The sequence below is a fragment of the Canis lupus genome, chromosome 25, assembly GCF_048164855.1.
Source record: "Canis lupus baileyi chromosome 25, mCanLup2.hap1, whole genome shotgun sequence".
Classification (NCBI taxonomy): domain Eukaryota; kingdom Metazoa; phylum Chordata; class Mammalia; order Carnivora; family Canidae; genus Canis; species Canis lupus.
Genome location: NC_132862.1, coordinates 42,429,884 through 42,454,603, shown reverse-complemented (window position 1 = coordinate 42,454,603; position 24,720 = coordinate 42,429,884). Strand labels below are relative to the sequence as shown.

General features: G+C 45.8%; 2 protein-coding genes and 1 long non-coding RNA gene across 7 annotated transcripts in view; 2 read left to right on the top strand and 1 right to left on the bottom strand.

The window, feature by feature from the left end:
- Positions 1-18,259, bottom strand: part of DDX11 (DEAD/H-box helicase 11) — a 34,901-nt gene extending 16,642 nt beyond the window's left edge. For both annotated transcript variants that reach the window (XM_072799458.1, XM_072799459.1), the window contains exons 1-6: positions 18,102-18,259; positions 13,847-14,033; positions 13,446-13,593; positions 6,360-6,608; positions 5,802-5,888; positions 5,302-5,459 (exon numbers count right to left, since the gene is read on the bottom strand). In XM_072799458.1, coding sequence (XP_072655559.1) covers positions 5,302-5,459; positions 5,802-5,888; positions 6,360-6,608; positions 13,446-13,589 — 638 coding nt within the window. In that variant the 5' untranslated portion in view covers positions 13,590-13,593; positions 13,847-14,033; positions 18,102-18,259. The remainder of the gene's footprint in view (positions 1-5,301; positions 5,460-5,801; positions 5,889-6,359; positions 6,609-13,445; positions 13,594-13,846; positions 14,034-18,101) is intronic.
- On the top strand, positions 11,650-12,306 carry LOC140617676 (cytochrome c oxidase subunit 5A, mitochondrial-like). Its single transcript, XM_072799462.1, has one exon. The coding sequence runs from the start codon at positions 11,672-11,674 to the stop codon at positions 12,125-12,127; it is 456 nt and encodes a 151-aa protein (XP_072655563.1). The 5' UTR covers positions 11,650-11,671; the 3' UTR covers positions 12,128-12,306.
- A 7-nt stretch (positions 18,260-18,266) lies between the features above and the next one.
- The window catches only part of LOC140617677 (uncharacterized), a 50,753-nt gene continuing 44,299 nt past the window's right edge, over positions 18,267-24,720 (top strand). For 2 of the 4 annotated variants that reach the window (XR_012017860.1, XR_012017861.1), the window contains exon 1: positions 18,268-18,712. This is a non-coding gene — a long non-coding RNA (uncharacterized lncRNA). Of the gene's footprint in view, positions 18,713-24,720 lie in introns of all 4 variants that reach the window. The other 2 variants (XR_012017862.1, XR_012017859.1) reach the window with 2 other exon arrangements.

The following is a 24,720-nucleotide window of genomic DNA, read 5'->3' as shown; positions in this document are numbered from 1 at the left end:
CCCCGGCAGAGCCAGCACTGGGACTCTTTTCAATCACCTGGTAAATTAATTAAATAAAGGGGGGGGGGGCGGCGCAGAAATGCCAATTTCCTTGAGCAATCAGAAGAGGAGTTATTTATAGGGTTGCCTTCCGGGTCAATAAATAAACAATTGTTCAGTCAGCATTGTCTGAAAGGCCTGGATTTAAATTATTTACCACAAAGTAAGCAAACTCAATAGGATCTAGGTAAGAAGCTGGATGTGTAAAGAAATGAAGAGCAAAAATGTTCTATTCAGAATTGGCTGTGTTCTCAGAGAGGCCCAAGTCTCTTGAAATGTCAGGACACTAGAAGCTGTAGAAGTCAATCCACAGGAATAATGGCTCAGGCCCAGACCCTAAATAGCACTTTGTTTCTCTAATATTCACAAACCCCACTCAAGTGCTTTCTCTTGTCCCGAGGGGGGCTCTTGAGAAATACAAGAGTGAGCCAGCAATCTGGAAGGCAGGTGGCAAAGGGTTTATGGGGCACATGCTGCTCCTACCTCCCTGAGGTGGGATGCATCAAGAGGTCTGGCCATCTCAGCCCTGAACTGAAATTAGTTCTAATTAATCCAGGTCCTAAAATCTGTGGTTAAGGAGCAGGCCTCTAGCACCAGTGAAGAAAAGCCCAGGGCCAGATGATTTCCCTGTCAGATTCTATCAAATATTTAAAGAAATGATGCCAACCCTTCTCAAACTCTTCCAAAAAACTAAAGAGGGAACGCTCCCAAGCTCATTTTACAAGGCCAGCATTACCCTGATACCAAAGCCACCTAATGACACTACAAAGATGAGAAACTACAGGCTGGTATATATCTGATGAAAATACATGCAAAAACTCTCAACAAAATACTCACAAACCGAATTCATTAGCACATTAAAAGGGTCATGCCCCATGATCAAGTGGGATTCCTCCCTGAAATACAGGATGGCTCAACATACACAAATTATTAAATGTGATACATCAGTCAGTAGAATGATAAAAGTCACATGCTCAGCTCAATAGACATAGAAAAAACACATGACAAAATCAAACAACTGTTCATGATAAAAACACTTGACATAGTAGGTACAGAAAGAACATACCTCGACCTAACAAAGGCCATCTATGACAGGACTAACATACCCAACAGTGAAAGGATGAAAGCTTTTCCACTGAGACAAGGACTAAAAACAAGGTGCCCACTTTTACCTCTTCAACACTGTGGAAGTTCTAACCAGACCAATCAGGCAAAAAAAGAAATAAAAAGCATCCAAACTGGAAAGGAAGAAGCAAAACTATCTGTTAGTAAATAACACGATTATACATATGAAACCCTTGAAGATAGCTCCAAAAAACTGTTAGGACTAATTAACAAATTCAGTGAAGTTACAGGTACAAAATCAACACAAAGAAATCAATTTCATTTCTGCATACTAACAATTAACTGAGACAGAAATAAAGAAAACAGTCTAATTTACAGTGGCAGCAAAACCAAAAAAATACTTAGGAACTGGTTTAACCAAGGAGATAAAAACTTGTACACTCCAAACTACGAGACTCTGATGAAAGAAACTGAAGACGACACAAATAGCAGAATATCCCATGTTCACAGGTCAATTTAATGCTGCTAAAATGTCCATACTACTGAAAGCCATCTATAGATCAATGTAATCCCTTATCATGATTCCAATGATATTTTTTTAAATGTTTTATTTTTTTATTTTTTTAATTTTTATTTATTTATGATAGTCATAGAGAGAGAGAGAGAGAGAGAGAGAGAGAGAGAGGGGCAGAGACACAGGTAGAGGGAGAAGCAGGCTCCATGCACCAGGAGCCCGACGTGGGACTCGATCCCGGGTCTCCAGGATCGCGCCCTGGGCCAAAGGCAGGCGCTAAACCGCTGCGCCACCCAGGGATCCCTCCAATGATATTTTTTACAGATATAAAGAAAAATCCCCCAAATCATATGGAACACAAAAGACCCCAAATAGCCAAAGCAATCCTGAGAAAGAACAAAGCTGAAGGCACTCCCTGATTTCAGACAGTATGACAATCAAAACAATACAGTACTGCCATGAAAACAGTATGGTAATCACACCAGGATGGTACTACCATAAAAACAGACATGTAAGGCCAATGGAAAAGAACAGAGCCCAGAAATGAAGCCATGCAGGTACAGTAAAGTAGTATGTACCTTGACGAGGGAGCCAGGAATACTCAGGGAGGAAAAGATAGGCTCTTCAATTTGGTGCTGGGGACACTGCACAATCACATGCACAAGAATGAGACAGAACCCCTACGCTATACCGATAACAAAAACTAACTCAAAATGGTTTATAATCCTACATGTAAGACCTAAAATCATAAAACTCCTAGATAAGACATAAGGAAAAAGCTTCATGACATTGGTCTTCACAGTGATTTTTTTGGGCATGACATCAGAAGTACAAGCAACAAAAGCAAAAATAAACAAGCGGGATCATGTCAAACTGAAAAGCTTCTGCACTCGCAAAAGAAACAGTCAACAAAATGGAATAGCAACCAAGAAATGGGAGAAAACATTCGCAAACCACCTAATAAGGGGTTCATATCCAAAATGTAAAAGGAACTTCTACAGTTCAACACTAAAAAACAAATAATCTGATAAAATGGGCAGAGGAACTGAATAGATATTCTCCCAAAGACATACGAATGGCCAACAGGTACATGAAAAAAATGTTCAACGTCACTGATCCCCCATGGAAACCTATCCGTTACAATGGTTGCAATAAAAAAAAAAGATAAGGGTTGGCCAGGGGCACTTAGGTGGCTCAGTTGGTTGGCCATGATCTCAGGGTCCTGGGATCGAGCTCCATGTTGGGCTCCCTGGTTAGTGGGAAGCCTGCTTCTCTCTCTCCCGCCCCAACCCCGCTTGTGTGCTTGTGTGCAAATAGGCGTGTGTGGGCAGCTCTGGTGGCGCAGCGGTTTAGCGCCGCCTGCAGCCTGGGGTGTGATCCTGGAGACCCAGGGTCGAGTCCCACATCGGGCTTCCTGCATGGGGCCTGCCTCTCCCTCTTCCTCTCTCTCGCTCTCTCTGAATGAATAAATAAATAAATCTTATTAAAAAAAAAAAAAAACAGGCATGTGTGTGTGCACTCTCAAATAACAAATCTTAAAAAAACAAAAAGGATAAGTGTCGGTAAGAATGTGGAGAAAAGGGAACCCTGTACTCTATGGGCAGGAATGTAAACTGGTGCAGCCACTCTCTAGAAAAGAGCTGAAAAACAGCTTGGCCATTCCTCAAAATATTAAAAACAGTAAGTACTGTATGATCCAGTAATCCCACTTCCAGGTATATATCCGAAGGAAATGAAATCCATTATCTCAAGGAGATTCCTGTACCCTCATGTTCACTGCAGCACTAAAGAAAACAATGAAAACAACCCAAGTATCCACTGACAGATGAATGGATAAAAACATGTCACACACTCACACAGAGAGAAAATATTCAGCCATAAAAAGGAAGGAAATTCTGCCATTTGTGACAATACAGATGAACCCTAAGGGTATTACACTAAGTGATGTTAAGTCAGAGAAAGACAAGTCTTGTGTCATCTCACATGTGGGATCTAAAAAACCAAACTCCTAGAAACAGAGAGTAGACTGGTAAGGGCTGAGGAGTGGGGTGAAGGCAGTCAAAGGGTAGAGACCATTATAAGATAACTAAGTTCCAGGATCCCAGAATGAGGACTGCCGTTAACACTATACTGTGTACTCCTACACAGGCAGGTGCCAGGGGAGCACCTGTTTAAAGAAACATTACATACATGAGGGGATGGATTTGTTAACTGCCTTTATCATGACGGGCATTTTGCAGGTGTATCAAATCAAAGATATGCATCTTAAACTCACGCAACATTACATCCCAATTCTATCTCACTAAGGCTGAGGGAGCAGAAGTCCGGGCAGCCAGGACACTAAGCATCTGCGGGTGAAGTGAGAAGGTGGGTGAAGTGAGAAGGTGCGCTGCAGACAGGCTGTGAAGGTTTTCTCTGTTACCAGTCACAGAAAGTCTCAGACCCCGGAGCTATGCTCTAGGCAGACACAGTGGCCACAGCATCAATGACAACGTGGGACACATGGAAGTTGGAGTTCCCTTTAGAGGAGCAGGAAACGCCCCTCTAAGCTGGGAGCCTAAAAGGAATGACCCCTAGGGGCACCTATGCCTTGGGGAAAGAGCCACTGATATCAAAATGACCTTAATGCCCTTCCTAATGCCCAAACCCCATTACTCGGGCCACATGAGAAAAACACCCAGAATCCTCAGGGGAAGTACCAGGCCCAAACAGATGGCTGCCCCTTCTTTCCCCCTCTCCCTCCTTCACTCTTAGCTCAGCCCCAGAGTCTTCTGTGGGTCCCTCAAACCCACCAAACCTGGTCCCCTTTCCAGACCAGGGCACCAGCAGGCCTCTGACTGGGGTTCTCCTCCCAGGTCCTCCCACAGCTCTTTCTCACCCTTCTTCACCTCCCTGGAGGCCTCTCCTAGCTTCACCTAGAAGTGCAATCCCATGCTCTACCCACTGCAACCGGTTTTATTTTCCTCACAGGCAAACGTGCTCATTTCACACAGTTACGGTCTGTGTATCTATCCCAACACCCCCACCCCCCAACCACACACAGCTTTCCCAGGGCAGGGGTCATGTCCATCATACCTGGCATCTGGAACCACGCCCCACCTACACCAAACCCTCAAAGGTCACTTGTCTAACTGAAGCATGGATGAAAAAGGAGCCTCCCACGAGGGGCAGTGTGACCTCCTGACAGCCTTGCTGTCATCTTCAGCATCTTCTACTCCACCCAGCAGCTTACTACTCACAAATCAGATGCCCAGATGGAAGCCAGACGGTGGAAAAGACAACTCAGGAAACAATACGTTGATAGTTTACGTCATGTGGGAGCAAAGAGCTCTAGAACCAGTCTAGAGCCAGCCCATCTGAGTGCAAGTCCCTGCTCCTTTGCTTCCTAGCCCTTTGGCCTCAGCTAAGACACAGCCCCTTGCTGGGTGCGACTGGGAGACACACATGTCATGATGGTCACGGAGTTCCTACACAGGAAGCCAGTGCCAGCAGAGGAAAAAGACTGGGGGCCACATCCCCACCATTTATGCACACTCAGGAGGAGCCTGGCTGCAAGCAGGTCCTTCGGATGCCCTGTGAGGGACAAAGCAGCCTGTCTCTCTTTGGACATAGGAGGGGTGTCCCTGGGAGCCCCGGGGTAGACCGGGGAAGGGGCGGTGGGTGAAGGAGAAGCACAACCTTACCCGCTAGGCGCTCCCTTCTCCTCATCGCTCTCATACTCGGCAAGGACCAGCTCCTCCTCCCCAGATGCCAGCTGCTCTAGTGGCTTGGCCCCGGTTCCTGCCGCAAGCATCTCCCTGCTGAGGCGGAGGAGACGCTCCATTTCTTCTTCCTCCTGTCTCTGCGTAGGAGCATTGCAAGCAGGAGAGAAAGGAATCTCAATACCAGTGCCCCCTGGCTGCCCTGAGTCTGCCTCAGAGTGGTGACAACTGAGGACAACACAGGCTCACAGCATGCACGCTGCCATTCCCACAGGCCTCTCGCTTTCCTATCGGTGTCTACAGCCCAGGTATCAATACCTCAGCTCCAGCTGCAGCTAGGGTCAGTGAGAACTTAGCCAGCAGGAATCAGGGCCAGAAGATGAAGGCCCTGGCCACTCACCCAAGAGAGTGACACCATGAGGCCCCACGCGGCATGATGGTGCCTGCGCACCATCCCTGCCACCCCCGCAGAAGACACTTACCACACGCTTGGCTGCATACTTGAGCTGTGCGTTGTGACGCATCTGCTGCAGGCGTTCCTCCCGCTTCTTTCTCCTGACCTGCTCCTCCTAGGGGGTGAAGAAGCCAGAAAGGAAACTCCTGCAGAAGTCCAGAACCATGGCCTTCTTCTAGAGTCTGGAGCTCAGCCGAGGGCCTCTGCACATAGGCCATTTCTCTCTTCTGTGGCCAACACATTCCAGGGATGGCAGCACACACACAACCCCTACCCCCGGCCACTGCCCCACAACCTTGAGGTCTACACACTCAAATTCATTCCCTTAATGGAGTTTGAAGCCACTAAACAGCACTGCCAATGGCAATGGCGAGGCTCCTTTCCCAGGTGGGTAATGCATGGAACCATCAACACCTGTCTAAAGAAGGCCTATTGACATCAGCTTTAAAAAGACGGCTCAGGCACAGCACTGGCTCAGGAAGGCGCTGCAAAGGCACAGGACACACTAACTCCCGGCATCAACCCCAAATTACCACCCAGGCCTGGTTCCTGGATGGCACCCATCTTCTGTGCCCCCCCAGCTCACCTTCAGTCGGTCTACCAGGTCCCTTTCTTCTTTCTTCTGCACAAACTGAGTCACCCAGTCAGGCTCTCCCGCAGGGCTCAGGGTGTCTGGGGTCCTTTTGCAGGAGGCAGAGAGAGGTGGGGGCTGCTCCTTCCCATCGTTTAGGGGAGTAGTTCCAGCTTTAAGGAGACGTGCCTCTTCTTGATGTTTCTTCTGCTCAAAGTCACGGAGCCAGGAAAGGGCTCCACAAATGACACTTAAAGATTTTCCCTACAGGAGGAAAGAGGTCTTCAAAAAAGAGAATAAAAACCAAAGCTTTCCAAATGACATTTCCCATTTTAAGCAAGCCTTCCAGGAAGGTCTAACTTTGAATATTAGAAGGCACTCTAAAACCAACCTGGGACAGGACAGGAAGGGAATTAGCAAAAGGACAGCCAGGAAAAACAGGAGAAAGGAAGAAATAAAAATAAAGTTCCTGGTTTAATTATATAGCTCACTGCTCCTAAGATAAATTAATGTGGCTTCTCAGGTTACACATAAGTGCTACAAGTTAACATAATTAGAAGGTGAAGAATTAGATAAATGGCCCCCCAAAATAATTAAAGCCAAAATATACATAGCTTGCAATCCTATATACTCACTAAGGGAGAGCCACATTTGGCTCTATGCTTTAATACAGCCCACATGCAGACAGAACATGATCAGTCCCGTGAGTCTCAGTTTTCAAAAAAATTTTAAAGCAAACTAATTGCTCTGGAGAACACAATTCTTAATGTAAAGACCAGAATTTTCCCGTGGGTCCTTGTTGTGGGTTGAAGTGTGTGTGTCCCCTCAAATTCATACATTAAGTCCTAACCCTAAGGGTCTCAGAATGTGACCTTACCTGTACTCATTAGGAGGAAAGGGGGCCCTGATCCAGTGAGACTGGTTTCCTTTCACAAAGGGAAAACTGGGCCACCAAGGCATACGCCCAGAAGGAAGGCAACACGCTAAGACACAGGGGAGGATGGCCACCTACACACTAAGGAGAGGACAGAACAGTCTCCTATCATGTGCCTGAGAGGGAACTCAACCTGCTGACACCAAGATCCTACACTTCTGGCCTCTAGAACTGTGAAGAGTAAGTTTCTGTTGTCTAAGTCCCCAGCCTGTGGAACTCGGTTATGGTGGTGGGAGGACTGAGACAGTCCTTCTAGGAGGCTGCTGCTTCTGGGGTCCAAAGGACAGTTCAGTTGAGGCAAGCCTCTCCAGAGCCAACATGTTCTGGTCAGGCAGTCAGTTCTCCGAGCCTGTTTTAACCCAGGCAAATCTTGGGAGTATCCAAAAAGGTCCTGAACCTCATATGGGCTTGAACAAACTGTTGGTTAAAATGCACAGTGTTCAGAGATGGGGAAAGAACAGAGCATAGTGGCTAAGGCTTCACGCTCTCAGCTGCCTGGCCAAACACTGGCTCCTCTGCTCACCGGCTCTGTGACCTAAGGCTAACCTCTCTAGGCTTGTGTGTTCTACATATACAAAAATAGAAACAGTTTAAAAAATAAATTAAAAAAGTGTGTGTGTGTGTGCGCGTGCGCACACGCATGCGTGCGTGTAACAGTACCTTCCTCAAAGTGTTGCTGCAAGCATTAAGTTCATACCCATAAAGGTTAATACCTACAACAGGGTTAGAACAATACCTGTTACATAAGTGAGCAACTGGAGCTATTTTTTGCTATTAATAATAATAAATTACATTCTGGAATAAGACCCTATTCCATCAGATTCTCGTAAGGTCCTATGACAGAATGGCACTTCTGAAGAATGAATAGATGATGTATCTCTGGAAAAGCCCCATCTATATTGTTTCTTTCAGTTTTTGATAAATACAGAATGGCAAAGACTTCCAAACAGCACTCCCCAGCAGAGCCTGAAGAGCAGCCATTCTGTATGGCCAGTAAAATGGGGAGCCACTGACTTTAGCCACCACCAAGCTAGGGGCAGGGGAGACACCCCCCTCTGACAATGGCCCAGAGTCAGAAAGCCAGCACCCTCCCCTGGAAAGTGAGCTGAGGAAGTTCCTAAGGGAATGGTTGAGATATCTTCCAGGAACAACCATGAACCTGCATTAACACAAAGAGCAAGGAGAACAGAGGCCTGCAATTCTATAACCTCTAGTTAGACAACAAAAAGCTGGAAAACGTTAAAGGAATGTATGACCAAATGCTCATCTAGGTTAGAAAATAGATTTAATAAAGTACCCACAACATACCCAGCTTTGAACATCTCGCGGAGTGTCATCCAAGACAGCACAGCTATAAAACTTATGCCACAATACAGAAATTAATTCATTCTAAACACCCACACCAAAGCAAGCACTGGGCCTGATCCTGGCATACAGAGCTCTCCAGAAAATGCCCACAGGCACAAACTTCACATACGATCTGCAGGGCGTCACATCTCCCTGTGAAGCGTGGACTCCAGGTTTCAGAGCGCACAAAACTGCAGTGTTACACATGGCACAACGGGCACAAGGTCGAGAGGTCAGCACGATATGGTAGACTCATGGAAGACTAAAAAGGTGACACATACAAGGGAAGCAGGCATCATCAGGGGCTAAGCAGGCAGCCTGGCCACCGAGGTAGAGGTCTAGCAGGTAAGGCACAGCAAGTAACAGTATGGTATGGATATAAGGCCCGAGAACCAAGGACATCGACAAGAAGGGCTGAGCAGAGGAACAGGCTGCATGGAACGGACAGAGGGCTGAGATGGGGACCTGAGCCTTCAGGATAAACAGGGTAGAATGAATGTGTGCTCTTCTGTGTTTTTTCTGAAACACGCTAAAATTACACCAAAGGAAAAGAGGCTGTGGTTTTAAAACCCCAGAAACAAAGAAAGTGGAAGACGGCAAAGTAATAGGTTTTAGGAGAGGCGGAAAGCAGAGCACTGGTAAGCCTAAGTGCCTGCAGAGATCTCCAATTCCTCCTCAGAAACCCCACAACTGCCAGGGACATGCCCTCCCAACAGAAAACATGATACGCACTCTCTGGAAGCACTTAGCCAGGGGGGCTCTGGAGATGGCAGGTCCAGAGAAGGGTGGGGAAGAGGGCTGGACTCAAAGCAGGACAGTAAGTGAAAGACCACATACACCCGGACATCCTCAAGAATATTGGACAACAGGCTGGAACTAAAAAGCAAGAGTTTAAAGTAGCCTTCCCTAGAAAAACTGCTTGGCTTGAGAGAAATCACACAGACACTGGTCACTTGAGGCCCCAACAGAGAGGCCAGCCCATCAGTTCACAACCAGCCTGCACCATAGGCCTGTTGGTTAGCCCTGTGGTAGCTTTTTGTTGAATAACAACAGAAGACAGCCAAGGATCACCAGACATTTGAGGAAAGTCTCTCAACAAAACACAGAATCCAAACTGGGGGAGGGCTAAGGATGGACGAGACAATGCAATGCAGGGTGGAAAAAATTCAAAATGTTACTTAACTGATAACCTCAAAAAGATCATTTCCATGAAATAAGAACCGGATGCTATTTTCTTAAAAAAAAAAAAAAAAGAATAAGAACAAATTCTTAACTATTAAGGCTAGGATAACAGAAATAAACTGAATAGAAAGACTGGACAAAAAAAGTCAAAGGAATCTTGAGGAAGTAGAATTTAAAGCAAAGCAAAAGCAAAATAAACCATAATACCCAAAGGGATGGGCAATTAGAAAACCTAATTACAGAATTAGCAAGGAGATCCAAAATTCAAAGAATGAGAGTATCAGGAAGATTATCAAACGTGAGAAAACGTCTCAGATGGAAAAATAGAGACCTCTAGATGCAAAGTGCCCATCAAGCGGCCAATACAAAGAACTAAACACTCATCAAACCCACCAACACGAGATTTCACAATACAAAGGACAGAGGATAACCTGAAAACTCTGGAGGGTGGAGTAAATCAAGTCACCAAGGACTGCGGTACAGGTTACATTGGACCTCCCAACAGCAACAATGGAAACCAGGGGGTAGAGGGAGCCAACTGTGAGGGAAAAGCAATCTGCAGCTAGAATTATACACCCAACCGAGCTATCGCCATTAATTAAGTGAAAAGACACATTAATACATTTTCCCCAGCCAAGTCTCAAAATCTTATCTCCTATCCAACCCTTCAGGAATGTTCTCTACCCAAACAAGAAGTAAACCAAGAAGATACAAAATCTGGAAAACAGAGAATCCAACACAGAAAAGAATAAGAATACATAAAACAACATGGATGAATCCCCAAATTATTATGCTGGCTGAGCAAAAGAAGCTAGTCACAAAAGAGTACTTACTGTATGATTGCAGTTTCATGAAATTTTAGAAAGACAGAACTCGTCTTAAGAGATGGAAAGTGAGGGCAGCCCGGGTGGCTCAGCGGTTTAGCGCCGCCTTTGGCCCAGGGCATGATCCTGGAGTCCTGGGATAGAGTCCCGCGATAGAGTCCCGCATCGGGCTCCCTGCATGGAGCCTGCTTCTCCCTCTGCCTGTGTCTCTGCCTCTCTCTCTCTGTGTCTCTCATGAATAAATAAATAAAATCTTAAAAAAAAAAAAAAGAGAGAGAGATGGAAAGTGATCACTGGCTGGCTGTGGTGGGGTGGGGGTTAGAGGGAAGGGACAGCAGCCAAAAGTATAACAAACTTCCTGGGCTGATGGAAATGTTTTGCATCCTTATTGTGGTGGTGGTTACATAGGGGTTTACGTCTGTTAACACTCATTGAACTTGTGGATTTAAAAGGGGTATATTTTATTACATGTCAATTACACTCCATAAAGTTGTTTTTTTTTTTTTTTTTTTTTAAAGGAGAGAAGGGAAATCCCTAGTACAACAGTTGTGAAACAGATCTTAGGAGTAGACAGAGAACTTGAAGAAGGAAATCTCCAGGGTAAAATGGAGTTAGTAATTACTATAGACTGAATTATGTCCCCCTACAAATTCATTTGTTGAAGGCCTAACCCCCATGTTACTATATTGGAGAAAGGAGATTACAGTTAAATGACATCCTCAGGGTGGAGCCCTGATCTGATAAAACTGCTGTAGAGGACACAGCGAGAAGGGGGCCCTCTACAATCCAGAAGAGTCCCCACTAGAAGCCAGAGGCTGCCCAAACCTTGATCTTGTACTTCTCAGCCTCCCAAAGTATGAGAAAGAAATTTGTCATCTGAGCTACCCAGTCTGTAGTACTTTGTTATGGCAGCCGAGCAGCCAGACTAAGCAGTAATTTTGTATGGAATATCATACAGAGAGACTACTGGATGTGTGAGAGATAGTGGTGTAAGGTATATTAATAACTAGACACTCGCACTGCGCGCCGCCATCGCCGTCATGCTCGGCGCCGCTCTCCGCCGTGGCACCGTAGCCGCCGCCGCCGCCCGAGCCAGCCCCCAAGGCCTCCGGTACCCAGCCCCGGCCCCCAGCCCTGCCACCGCTGTCCAATCAGTTCGCTGCTACTCCCACGGGTCACACGAGACAGATGAGGAGTTTGATGCTCGCTGGGTGACATACTTCAACAAGCCAGATATTGATGCCTGGGAATTGCGTAAAGGGATGAACACACTTGTTGGCTATGATCTGGTTCCAGAACCCAAAATCATTGATGCTGCTTTACGGGCATGCAGACGGTTAAATGATTTTGCTAGTGCAGTTCGCATCCTAGAGGTTGTTAAGGACAAAGCAGGACCTCATAAGGAAATCTACCCCTATGTCATCCAGGAACTTAGACCAACTTTAAATGAACTGGGAATCTCCACTCCAGAGGAACTGGGCCTTGACAAAGTGTAAAACCCATGGATGGGCTTCTCAAGGATTTATTCATAATGCTACTTGATTGTAAACAATCACCTGGAAATACTGATGATAACATATTACCTTATTTGAACAAGTTTTCCTTTATTGAGTACCAAACCATGTAATGGTAACTTGGACTTTAATAAAAGGGAAATGAGTTTGAAAAAAAAAAATAATAATAATAACTAGACAAACTTTAAAAGGCAATTATCAACTCTGGGAAAACAAAAATTATTCAAGAAGAAAACTCATGATCAGGGCATACTGACTTAGCAGAGGCTAAAAACTTCCATCTAACTACACTGGGAGGATGGGGGCAAGGGAGGGAAAGGACTAAGATGGTAAGAGAGCTACATATTAGCTGTCACAAGAAGAAGGTACAATGACTAAAATGAAAAAAAAACTAGAAATAGCACCAAGCTTACCATTTCAGATATGCTATGCAAGTATATTTCTTAGGAACCAGTTAAAAGAATTAAAAGCACCTGCCGAAAGAACCAAGTTCGATAAATTTAATTTTTTAAACGTCATGCACCATTTTGATTAAATTTTTATGAGACTTTAAACAAAGGAGAGGGATATGTTCAACAACAGTGCTGCAGAGAGGTCAAATAAGGACTTGAAACACCCTAGTCTACTAATCAGCAAGTCAGTCACTGCTGATACTAAAAACTACCTCAGTGGACTGGTAGAGGAAGAAGTCCTGCTGCATCATTTAAGAGCCTCCAGGGAGCAGAACTTGCCAAGCTCCAGGGGATGTCAGGGACACAGAGGGGGGCCTCCAGGAGGTCTTGGCCTGGCTGGACCTTCACATCATCACACGCAGCTCACCATCACACAGCACTGAGCAAGAGGTGGGGACTGCTAACCACAGCCCTGATCCTCCTGCTGGCCACCCTCTAATAAATTCCTCCATCATTCCACTCCCAGAAGGAAAAACTCAGGAGACTTTGACTGGATCTCTCTAGCACTCAGTAACCTCATTCCTGAAGACTAAACCAATTTGTTAAATCTGTGAAAAAGGCATAGTAATTTGTTTCTCAATAGCAAAGCAGTTGTGTGCCCAGAACAATCTGGAAAGTTTCGGTGCTCTGGGTCTTGGTTTCTACAGGCATTCAAATTCTCCTTTGGCTTCAGCCCCTGGTTTAACATTTAACAGAGGATGTGACTGTTACTCAAATAAACCAAGGGAACAACTGTGCCCAACTTCAAACCACGAAAATCTCTGCCTAGGTTAACAATGCTAGGTGGCCTCTGTGGTGGTAATCAGGGTCTCTCAGGACCCTCTTGGCCCCTGACAATTCATACTTACAGTGCCAGTCGGACTCTCAAATATTCCGATTTTGCCAGCCTCCAACACCCGATATAGCTCAGCCATGAAGTCTTTCTGGATGGAATAGGGTGTGAAGGGAAAAGGGAAATGGATATCACCAATCTCCTGGGTTTTATTAGACATGGTCCTAGGGGAAAAGATAAATAAATAAATAAATCTGGAAGTACTGGCTTGAAATCTAGAACAGTTCTTAAGAGCACTCTCAATACTAGCTATGGAATTTTTCCAAGGGTTGTACACTTTTTTTGCAAGCAGAGACCACAGTCTCCCCAAGGTGCACACCCCAGATTGTGCAATCCATCTAAAGACACTTATCTGAACTGGCTATGCAAAATGCAGCCCAGCAGAGCTCCAACACAAAAACCATCCTGCCATTTTACCTGGGATTCCTCTGCTTCTTCAACACCCTTTAATGCCTCCAGGAAAAGTATGGCAACTTCCTCTCAAGGACCTGTGCCTCTGAGGTCAGAGATGTTGCTCCCACTACCTGTGCAGCACGGTTCTGCACACATCTGCAGCATAGCCTTTGCCTGGCAAAGCCACCTCACTTAATCCTGCTGCCAAGACCTGTAGAATCATGACACATAGGCAGAGAATCACTAGTACAGTTTTTCACATGGCATACACAGGTGCACACATACATTCATATTTCATGGGAACTTTCATTTCTTAGTTCGTCCTAGCCTCCAATTCCAGTATAAAGCAGAGTCTCCTCCTAAAACTTTCCCAGCCTCAAGAAATAAGAGCTTTTCTGTCTGGCTGCACACTGGGAGAGCTCTCCTCACAGGAACTAAGCCCTGGCTGGAAGAGCTCCCCAATCCTGAGACTGACGGGGGTCGGGGGGAGAAGAGGGCTAGCTGAGGACAAAATACACTGACAAGTCCTTGAAACAGGCAGAGGGACTTTCCTCTAGAGACTCAACTGCCTCATTGTTAATACTTTGCTAAGGGCAAAAAGCAATCTTAGCCTGACCCCTATGACCCTGAGAGTTTACTTAACATATAAAAAATTCCTTTAGAAATCTCTCTTTATCTTTAAACCCCCAAGAAACATGTTGGCAATCATCCTTGGCACATGGCCCACCGACATACATCTGAAGGGTCTCATGATTCAGGTTTTATTAGATGATAATAAGTGACCTTTTCCCAATGAAATCCAGCCGCCTCAAGATCTTGGAAACCTTGCTTCCAAAATTCCTTAGAAAGGAGGCTATCCTCAAACCTCTCCCAACTCTCCTGTATATAATCAGCCACCACTTACAGGCCCAGGGCAGCCACTCTTCCTGCCCACAGATCCTATCCCCCTGCTTTAATAAAACCATCATTTTGCACCAAAGACGTTTCACAAATTCTTTCTTGGTTATCAGCTCCAGGCCTCACCCTACCAAACTTTACCTATATCGCAAAACTTCAAGACCGCAGCATTTCTCTTATCAGACCAAGAGCTAAGAACTTCTCGGCTCCACATTTAATTCTTTTCCTCCCCCTCTTCTGAACCAAATTTCTCTGAGGCAGCTTCTCTATACCCTTTCTTCCTTTAGTTTTTTTTTTTTTTTTTTTTTTTTTTTAAATCTTTAAGTAGGCTCCATGTAAAACGTGGGGCTTGAACTCATGACCCTGAGATCAAGAGTCACATGCTCTATAGACTGAGCCAGCCAGGCACCCAACCCTTTCTTCCTTTCATCATTTGGTGGATTGACTCTTCTACGGGGGTTCCCACACTCTCTTTGGAAGTCACTGCCCCAAACTATTTGGCAGGCCCATCTCTTCCAAGAATAAGTACTAATCAGCTTTGCTCAGTGGCAGTATCGTAGCCAATGAGGTTTATCCAAGGTGCAATTATTGCTAAAAGAATAAGTACTAATCAATCTGAAATCCACTTCCCATCTTGCTACATGACTGGCCTCATTAACACCAGTGACAGTGTCAATACAATTATGAAGGGAAAGGGAGTCCCCATGATGGTCTTCCAGTTATAGTTTAGGGGCACCTAAGAGGACTGGAGATTAAAGAACTACAAGAAGGAGAACTCTTAAAAACCAGGACCATTAGGGGCACCTTCGTGGCTCAGTGGTTGAGTGTCTCTGCCTTTGGCTCAGGTCATGATCCTGGAGTCTTGGGATCAAGTCCCACCTCTGGTTCCCTGCAGGGAATCTACTTCTCTCTCTGCCTATGTCTCTGCCTCTCTTTCCATGAATAAATAAAATCTTAAAAAACAAAAACAAAAACAAAAAACAGACCATTCAATACTAAGAAGGAGGCACATAATCAAAAAACCATTCAAACAGGAAGAAAAGAAAAAGGTATCCAACAAATTTTGATCATAAAGTTGTGTGTTAAACACTCCACAGGCCTTTTCACTATTATTATCCCAGTTAACCTGTACAACACTATAGGAATACAGTTGTCGGGTATTCACATTTTCAGACATTAAATAATTTTCAGAGGCAGAGTTAACAGGAGGAAAAACAGGGATCCAAACCAAGGTCCATATGGTTCTCTTTGAGTCAGTCATCTGGCAAGAGATAATCACATAAGTAAAAAGCAGATCTAGTGAAAATATACATATTGAGAAATTTTGTGAAATCTGCGAAGCCACTGACAGAGTGGGATTTCTTGCAGACTAGAACTTACAAAGTAATCCGGCCTCTACGAGCGTGCCAAGAATTTCCCCAGCAAGTAAGTACCCACAGATCGCCCTTCTGCTGTTCAGTCACATGCCAGATGGAGCCATCCGCTGATCTTCTCTGCTTACCCATAGCTTCTGCTTACCCCAAACTTCAGCTTGCACAGGGCCTCTTCAGCACCCTCTACCTTTAAGCTTCAGCTCCCACTGCAAGGGGGAAATTCTTTCCACATTTCTTAGTTTTAAAATCCCAAGAGAAAAATCTAATCAACACTGCTTCGCCTTTTAAAATAGATCACTACTCAGCCTGACCTAATCAGCTGCAACCTCATACTTGTTGCCCATCACCCTCTTCCACCCCTGCCTGGGAATCGATGGACATCACAAAAAAGTGTTTCCATATATCCTTGAATAACAGATTCACTAAGTGCCATTATGGACATCTGGTGTAACTGTTCTGACCTCTTCAAGTTGGCTATGTGGTGGACAGCCGCGACCCCACACAAGTCCTCCCTAGAATTCCTCACCAGTGCTAAGGCAACCACCATATGCTTAACAAATGAGGTAAAATACACGAAAGCCCCTCAGGTACATGCTAGTCCTGAAAGTTTGTTTTTCCTCAGTTCTCAATCATCACTCATCATTTACTTGTGTATAAATTGCTGCTACCGACTGAACTGTGTCCCCCCTCAAAATTCATGTGTTAGGGAACCCTGGGTGGCGCAGCGGTTTAGTGCCTGCCTTTGGCCCAGGGCGCGATCCTGCAGTCCCGGGATCGAGTCCTACGTCGGGCTCCCGGCATGGAGCCTGTTTCTCCCTCCTTCTCTGTCTCTGCCTCTCTCTCTATGTCTATCATAAGTAAATAAATCTTTAAAAAAAAAATTCATGTGTTAAAGGCCTAACCTCCAGTATAGATTGTATTTGAAGACAAGGTTTTTTAGTAGGAAATAGAGATTAAATGAAGTCTTAAGAGTAGGGTCCTAATCCTTATAAGGACTGGTAGCCCTAGAAGAAGAGGAAAGAGGGAGCTCTCCTTCCACACAATGTGAGGATGAGGAAGGAGGGGCCCGCCTGCAAGTCAGGAATAGAGCTCTCACCAGGAACCAACTATGCCAGCACCTTCCACTTCCCAGACTCTGCAGCTGGGAGCAAATGAAGTTGTGAAGCCCCCAGTCTACGGTACTTGTCATGGTAGCCTGAGACAACTTCTTTCCGGGTACTATTGTGCTCTTACGGTCCTAAGATACTTCAACTTCACACACTTGGGAGACAACACAGCCCGAAAAGAAGAAGACCTTTCCCACCCCTGCTGCTAACCCAGAGCCACAGCTTGGTCTCGGTGTACAACTGCAACGCTCCAAAACCTGGAGGGAGCCTGGCCCCAGCCCGCACATTCTCACCTTCCTGGGGCCTCTGTCTCCCGGCCAGCTCCACCCTCGGAGCTCTCACGCTACGTAAGAACCTGCCATTAGGATTTATTCCCACCAACCTAGTGGACACCTCCTCCACCAACCTAGTCAATTCTATTCAACCCAGTCCTCTAGGCTGAACCCTACTCTACCTTGATTCCCTAATGGACAGCAGAGCAGAGTCATTCACAGTATGGGAACTGGACTCGGGTGCCCAACTCTGGAATCCCAGCTCACGTTAACAGCCCTAAGCCTCAGCCTCCGCAGCTGTAAAGACGACACAGATACCAGCACCAGAGCGTCGCAGAGACCACCACCTAACGTAATTTATGAAGAGCGCTTAGCACAGGCGGTCCCGCCCCAGCGCAGCTCCGGGGCGCGGCAGGTCCCACGGCACGGCCTGCCCTTCCCCCCACAGGTTCCCAGCGCGTCAGGAACACACGGGCCCCGCCGGGCCCCGCCCCCGCCCCCCCCCCCGGGCCAGGGCGCTTTCCCGCTCCCCGCTCGCCCTGCCCCCGCACAGCAGCCCGCCGCGCGCGCTCCCCCCGGCGTGCGCCCGCTGCCCTCGCTTCGCCTCGTCCTCACGCGGCACCGCGCTCACCTCCTCGCCGCCGGGACTGCGGTGCCGAGGCCAGGCCGACGAGGCGTCCGAGGAGCACAGCTCGCCCAGTTTGAAATCGGGGCGCGCCTCCGTAGACGTCGGCCCCGGGAGGAGCGTGCTGCGTCGCCACGCCCCGCGCCCCCGCGCCCCCGCGCCTGCGCACTCCGGAGCGCGGAGGGCCCGCCCCTGCGCGCCTGACCTCCCGCCGCGGGGTCGGGGCTGGGCGTTGCTTCTGCGGCCTAGAACCCTGGTGGTTGGCGGACCCTGAGAGCTGGGGTCAGGTTCTGCGCGTTCTCCGTCTGGCCTCCTGCCGGGTGCCCGGTGTTTCAGGGATCCTCCTGCGATTGGCGCCAGATGTACTGAGCGCAGCAGTTGCTCGACTTAATCAAATTGGCCAATATTGACCAAGCACCCAAAGGACGAGATGCTGTAGCCGAGAATCGGGAAGTCCGGATTCCGGTCCTGGCTCTTGTCCGTGTTGTGCCCAAGACTGCGAATCCGAGAAACCACCAAGGAGCCGACTCCGATGCAAGTACACGAGGGTTTATTTACAAGCTCGAGCTTGGGTCCAAGGGCACCCGACACAGCGGAGCAGGGGCTTGGACCCCGAGGTGGGTTACAGCTGGGTTTTTTATGGCCTGGTCTAGGGGATCTTCAGAAGGGGTGGAGGAATTTTTTCCATTCCTATATGGGGGAAAGGGTGGGGGAGTTTCTTAAGATCTGATATGGGATTCCCTGCCGAGGACATTCTGCAGTTTTTCCTGTGAAGTTCAGCTCTTATTCCCAGGGACCTAAAATGGCTGTACTTGTGCTAATGCTAAACTTGAGGTGGAATGGCCTTAATTTTTTTCGGCCTCCACGTCAGGCCTTCTGAATGAACCTCAGTTATTTTACTTCACCTCTAAATGGATGGCATGTGCCCTGCCCACCTCGACAGGTTTGTACAGGGTCTTGGATATCGTGAAATCGGGTAAATTAAAGCACTCTAGAAGAGGAGTTTAGATTGCTGTTCCTACTGAGTGCCAGGTACTACCCTGAGGGGATTAAGGAAGATACAGCACCAGCCCTGACAGCAGGGAGAACACCTTCTAGTTGGTAGAACAAACATGTCACCTTCACCTCTCTGGACTTGGGTTCTCCTTCATGAAGTGTGGGGAATAAGACTCTATATGATCCCTACCAACTTTCTGAAAGTATGTCCAGTGCGTGTTTTTCCAACCAAACTGAACTCACTCCTGACACTATGTGGAGATAGCATTAGATCCTACAGGTCAAGGGCTCAGTCCTACAACACTGCTCTTGCCCCCACTTCAGACACTGATTGCAGGCGTAGGTTGTTACCTGTGCTTCTGACCCACCAGGCAGTAGATGATGGGGCGGTCCCATGACCTGCCCCCCACCTGCCGTAGGACTAATTTGCTGCAGAGGCTCACAGAACTTGGGGAAACTTTTTGCTTACTAGATCGCTGGTTTATTATAAAAAGCTAAAACTCGGGGACAGAGGAGAAAGATGCATAGGGCAAGGTATGTGGAAAGCTTCCATACCTTCTCTAGCTGTGCCACTGTCCCAGGACCTACATGCATTCACCAACTTAGAAGATCTCTGAACCCACTGCTTTTGGGGTTGTATGGAGGTTTTATTATACAGACATGTTGAGTAAATCATTAGTTCCATTTCCAGGCCCTCAGGACTAAAGTTACAAACTTCTAATCTCCTGGTTGGTTACCCTGGCAACCAACCCACTTTGATTCCCTATTCCCATCCCTCTCTTACCTAGGGGCCTTTCAAAATCACTACATTAACATAAACACCTTCATGGGTCTTCTCGGGAAATTCCATGGATTTTAGGGTTTTGTGCTAGGAATGAGGACAATTATCAAATATATATTTATTGCCACAATATCACAGAATGATTCTAAGAAATGAGAAAGAAGGCATTTTATACTAAGTGCTCCCCCTGGAATGACATAGGTAATTGGTGTGATTTCCTGGGAGGATCAAAGGATGGGAGGGATAGTTTGCTGGAATTTGAAGGAAAGGCTTTCAGGGAGAGGAAGCCAGTGTTAAAAATTGCATAAAAACTTGGGGGTAGGAGTTTATAAAAGGTGATTCCAGGGTCAGTTTTTTACGAGTACAGCTTGGAGATGGTAAGAAAGTAACTACCCACCACTGCCTTGTAATGTGGCCCACCAAAATCCCAAAAAGGTCTCTGATGCCTTGGTTTTAACTTTAAAGTTGATGTAAATGTTGCATTCTACTCTACAGCACGTTTTAGGGGGGGGGAAATTTTAGAGTAACTGTCATCTGGTAAACTTGACATTTAGTGATAATGTTCACTAGGTTTTGGCCCTACTGTTTCAAAGGTCTCCTTCCTCCTCCACACAAACACTCCTAAGGTATGAAACTTCTAAGAAGCACCATTGAAGGAATAGAAGAGGATAAGACATGAAGGTAAGTCAGGGTCTGGTTGTAGAAGACTTTAAACAGCAAGATAATACGTTTAGATGTTACACTTGTTAAAAACAAAACAAAATAAAGTTCTACCTAGTAAGTTTGAAGATCTAATTGGCTTTTTTAAACAATTCCTGAATCCCGCAGCATCCCATCTAGGAAGCAGAGAGGAGCTCCACTGAGTTAAACAAAAGAAAGGTTTTTTTAAAAACAAAGAAGGCATTAAAAAAAGAAAAGGAATTGTTTAGGCAAGGTTGCCCCCTCCCCCAAAGGGATCAGAAGAGGTCTATCAGTAAATTTCCTAGTCATTGATTTGCAAATTCCCTGTTGACTGATTAAAGGTTAAATTCCTGGAGATTCAAACTGCAGTTAGGTTAGGTATTGATTATTGGTTTACCGATTCGGCCTTAAGTGACTGCACTTCGGTCTCGTGGTTTCCTTTTAACTTACTGTAAGCAATTTGCAAGTCACTGAAATGTTTTTGACCGGAGGGGTGAAATTGAAAAAGCAATGTCTTGGAAATACTCAGCTGAAAGCAATGCAATGTAATAGTGATGCCAGAAGGCCAGGTCCCAGGACTCAGGGGAGGCGGGGTGGGGGTGGGGGTGTCTTGCTGGACCAGCCAAGCAGGCCCCTGGCTGTGCGCAGGCTAGAAATCAAATGTGAACCAAGCAGGAGGTGAAAGCAGAGTTTCTTGGAGGCATTGAAAGAGTACAGGTACAGACAGTGTCTGGGAGACTCAGAAAGTAAAGGAGAAAGTCTTGTCTATGTTTGGGGTCTTGGGTTTTTATTGAGGAGGGTGGTTTAGGATACGTGTCCTCTCAGGCGTCCAGGAACCAGTCAGAACAAAGATGAGGGCCCAGGTGTTACTAAGTGGAGCCAGGGGGTCTTGGTGTCAAGACATCTAGCCTCTAAGGTCTGGAACACACATAGGGTGGCTTCTTCCAGTCATGCACACCTGGTCCTTCCTTAATTGTTAATTATTCTAAAGAAATCATTAACTCGGGCAGCCCCGGTGGCACAGCGGTTTAGTGCTGCCTGCAGCCCGGGGTGTGATCCTGGAGACCCAGGATCGAGTCCCACATGGGGCTCCCCGCATGGCGCCTGCTTCTCCCTCTGCCTGTGTCTCTCTCTGCCTCTCTGTCTCTCTCTCTGAATAAATAAATAAATAAATCTTAAAAAAAAAAAAGAAAGAAAAATCATTAACTCCTTGTCCCTTACAAAGGGAGGCTCTACATTATTTGCACTAGGAGGCATGTATAAAGTGGGGGTGCAGGTCCTAGCAAGGATAGAAGCAGAAGAAGTAAAAAGCAGATTTTTATGATGAAGTCCTTCAGTTTCTCTTTCTCAGAGTGTTTTAGAGAAGAGAGACCAGGGGCAGCCCCAGTGGCGCAGCGGTTTGGCGCTGCCTGCAGCCTGGGGTATGATCCTGGAGACCAGGGATCCATCAGGCTCCCTGCATGGAGCCTGCTTCTCCCTCTGTCTGTGTCTCTGTCTCTCTCTCTCTCTATGAATAAATTTTTAAAAAATCCTTAAAAATAAATAAATAGAGAAGAGAGACCAGAAGCAAGCAAACAAGCCAGGTTATGCAATCAACCTGACCATGCCCTAGGGATGTGGACTTCAAGAGTGGGAGCAATAGGAATTGGAGAGGATGAAACAGTTACTACTAGGCTATAAACCGGCAAGTGACCCTCTATCTATCCCCTCCCCCGCAATGGATCTTATGTAAGATTGACACTTCTAATAGTAGACCCTGGGCTTTGTCCCAAGGATAAAATCAGGACTGTTAGGCATGTGTGGACCACCCCTGCAAGTCTTATTAAAGAGACTCAGGCGATGCCATTCATTGAATTAACCCAAAAGACCTTAACAAACTCCTCATAAAGCTCAAGGCCAGGGAGAAAAAACTTTCTGGTCATGTACAAATGTGCTTTCTATAACTCAACAGTGAGAGCTAATGCGATTTGATGTCAGGGTCCAGGAGCAAACGGTCATGAAAGAACTCTTGAGACATTTTCGGCGCAAAAAAAAGGTTTTATTTAAGTACCGGGTCGGGACCTCTGTGCAGAAGGACCTGCACTGGGATTGTGAAGAGCAATGGATTTGATACTTCTAAATTGAGGGGTGGGTGGGTAGAGACCAAGGAAGTCTCCAAAAGAATTTTCATATGTTAAAGAAGACTTTAAAGGATCCTGGAAGCCTAGCTATTGTCAAGCTAAGGTGGTTTTTTTCCTCTAGCAAGGCTTTAACAGGTAAATTGGGAGTTCCTGGAGGAATGTATTATTCTGCCTGTCTCAAGGATTTATCAGTGGGATGCAGTTTAGAAAGAAATTTAATTTTACCCAAATTCCTTTTGCCTTTGTTCTCCACATCAAGAGCTACTTAGCCCCATTATATATTCTTCTTTGCCTCTGCTGCTAATAATCTCAAAACTAAATATATGTTGTTTTAGTTTTTCATTACCCAGGGTTTTTTTTTTTAAGATTTATTTATTTGAGAGAGTGCGCATGCTCACACGCACGTGTGGAGGAGCAACAGAGGAAGAGGGAGAGAGAATCTCAATCAGACTTCCTGCTGAGTGCCAAGCCTGCCAGCAGGCAGCCTCGATCTCATGACCCATCAGATCAAGACCCAAGCTGAAACCAAGAGTCAGATGCTTGACTGAGCCACCCACGTGCCCTTCATTGGCCAGTGTTTTTTGATATTTTTTTTTTAATTATTGTTTTCATTACTTCTTGATAATTTTAAGTACATGCTCTAGTAAAGTCAGACCATCTGGGTTCAGATCCCTACTCCACTATTAACAACCTTGGTGACCTTCCTTGGTCAACTGTTTAAAACCTCTGGGCCTCAGTTTTCTCAGTTATAAAATGGAGATAATCGCAGGACCAATCTTACAGGATTCTTGTGAGACAAATGAGATCATCTTGGTACATTGAGGTCTTAGCTCCTGGCATGCCATATTATGAAAGCTCAACAAAGGTTAGCAAGTACTATTATTAATTGAGTTTGGTTTTAGCATTCTTATGCTTTTATTATATAGTTTGGTTTTAGCATTCCTTTTTTTTTTTTTTAAGACTTTATTTATTCATGAGAGACGCAGAGAGAGAGAGAGGCAGAGACACAAGTAGAGAGAGAAGCAGGCTCCATGCAGGGAGCCCAATGTGGGACTCGATCCTGGGACTCCGGGATCACACCCTGGGCCGAAGGTAGGCACTTAACTGCTGAGCCACGCAGGCGTCCCTGGTTTTAGCATTACTATACTTTTATTATAAGTTTCCTTAGATCGCCTTTAGAAATAGCTGTGATATAAATTGAACAATAAATAAAATATAATAATAAATAAACCTGGGTCCTACCTGGGAATCAGATTTTGAGATTTAGGCCTTTGGCAATCAGAAGAACAGAAATAAGGTCAGGAAGTATAATGCATTTTGAAGGGAGATAGGAATATTCTATCTTTGAGATATTTGAAGTTATATGGTTTGACTGGATACACTTTGTTACTTGCTATAAGCAGGACTAGGGCCTCTCAAAAGCATCATTTTTCCAGGGTATAGACTGGCCATGACAGTCATCCATTCAATAAATACCAACTGAGCATCAGTAGAGAAGCTGAATTACCTTAGTAAACTCAATACCAGACTACAAATGCATGATCACTAAATTTGCAGCCCTGCCAATCAATTCATTTATAAAGGAGCCATTTCCAGTGAATAGAATAATTTATCTCTTGCTATTTGGAAAGCCAATGTGAATTGGAGGATTACTTGGTAAGCATAGAATCAGAACAAGGAAAACATAAGCATTTGAGTGAAATGTATTACCTAGGCACTGGGAAAGCTCCATGATATGTACCTATCATTTAAGAGAACCCCCAGAGGCACCTGGGTGGCTCAGTCCGTTAAGTGTTTAATTCTTGATTAGCTCAGGTCTTGATCTCAAGGTTGTGAGTTCAAGCCCTGTTTGGACTCCAGGCTAGGTGTGGAGGCAATTTTTAAAAAGATAGCCTCATAATACAGACTAAAGAGCACAAATCTCTAATTTATAGTTCAGTGATTTTTACATATGTATATATAGGGGAAGCTATCATAATAGAAATTATTACCACCACTCCAGAAGATTCTCTTGTGCTCTCTCCCAGGTCAAATAATAATATCTGAC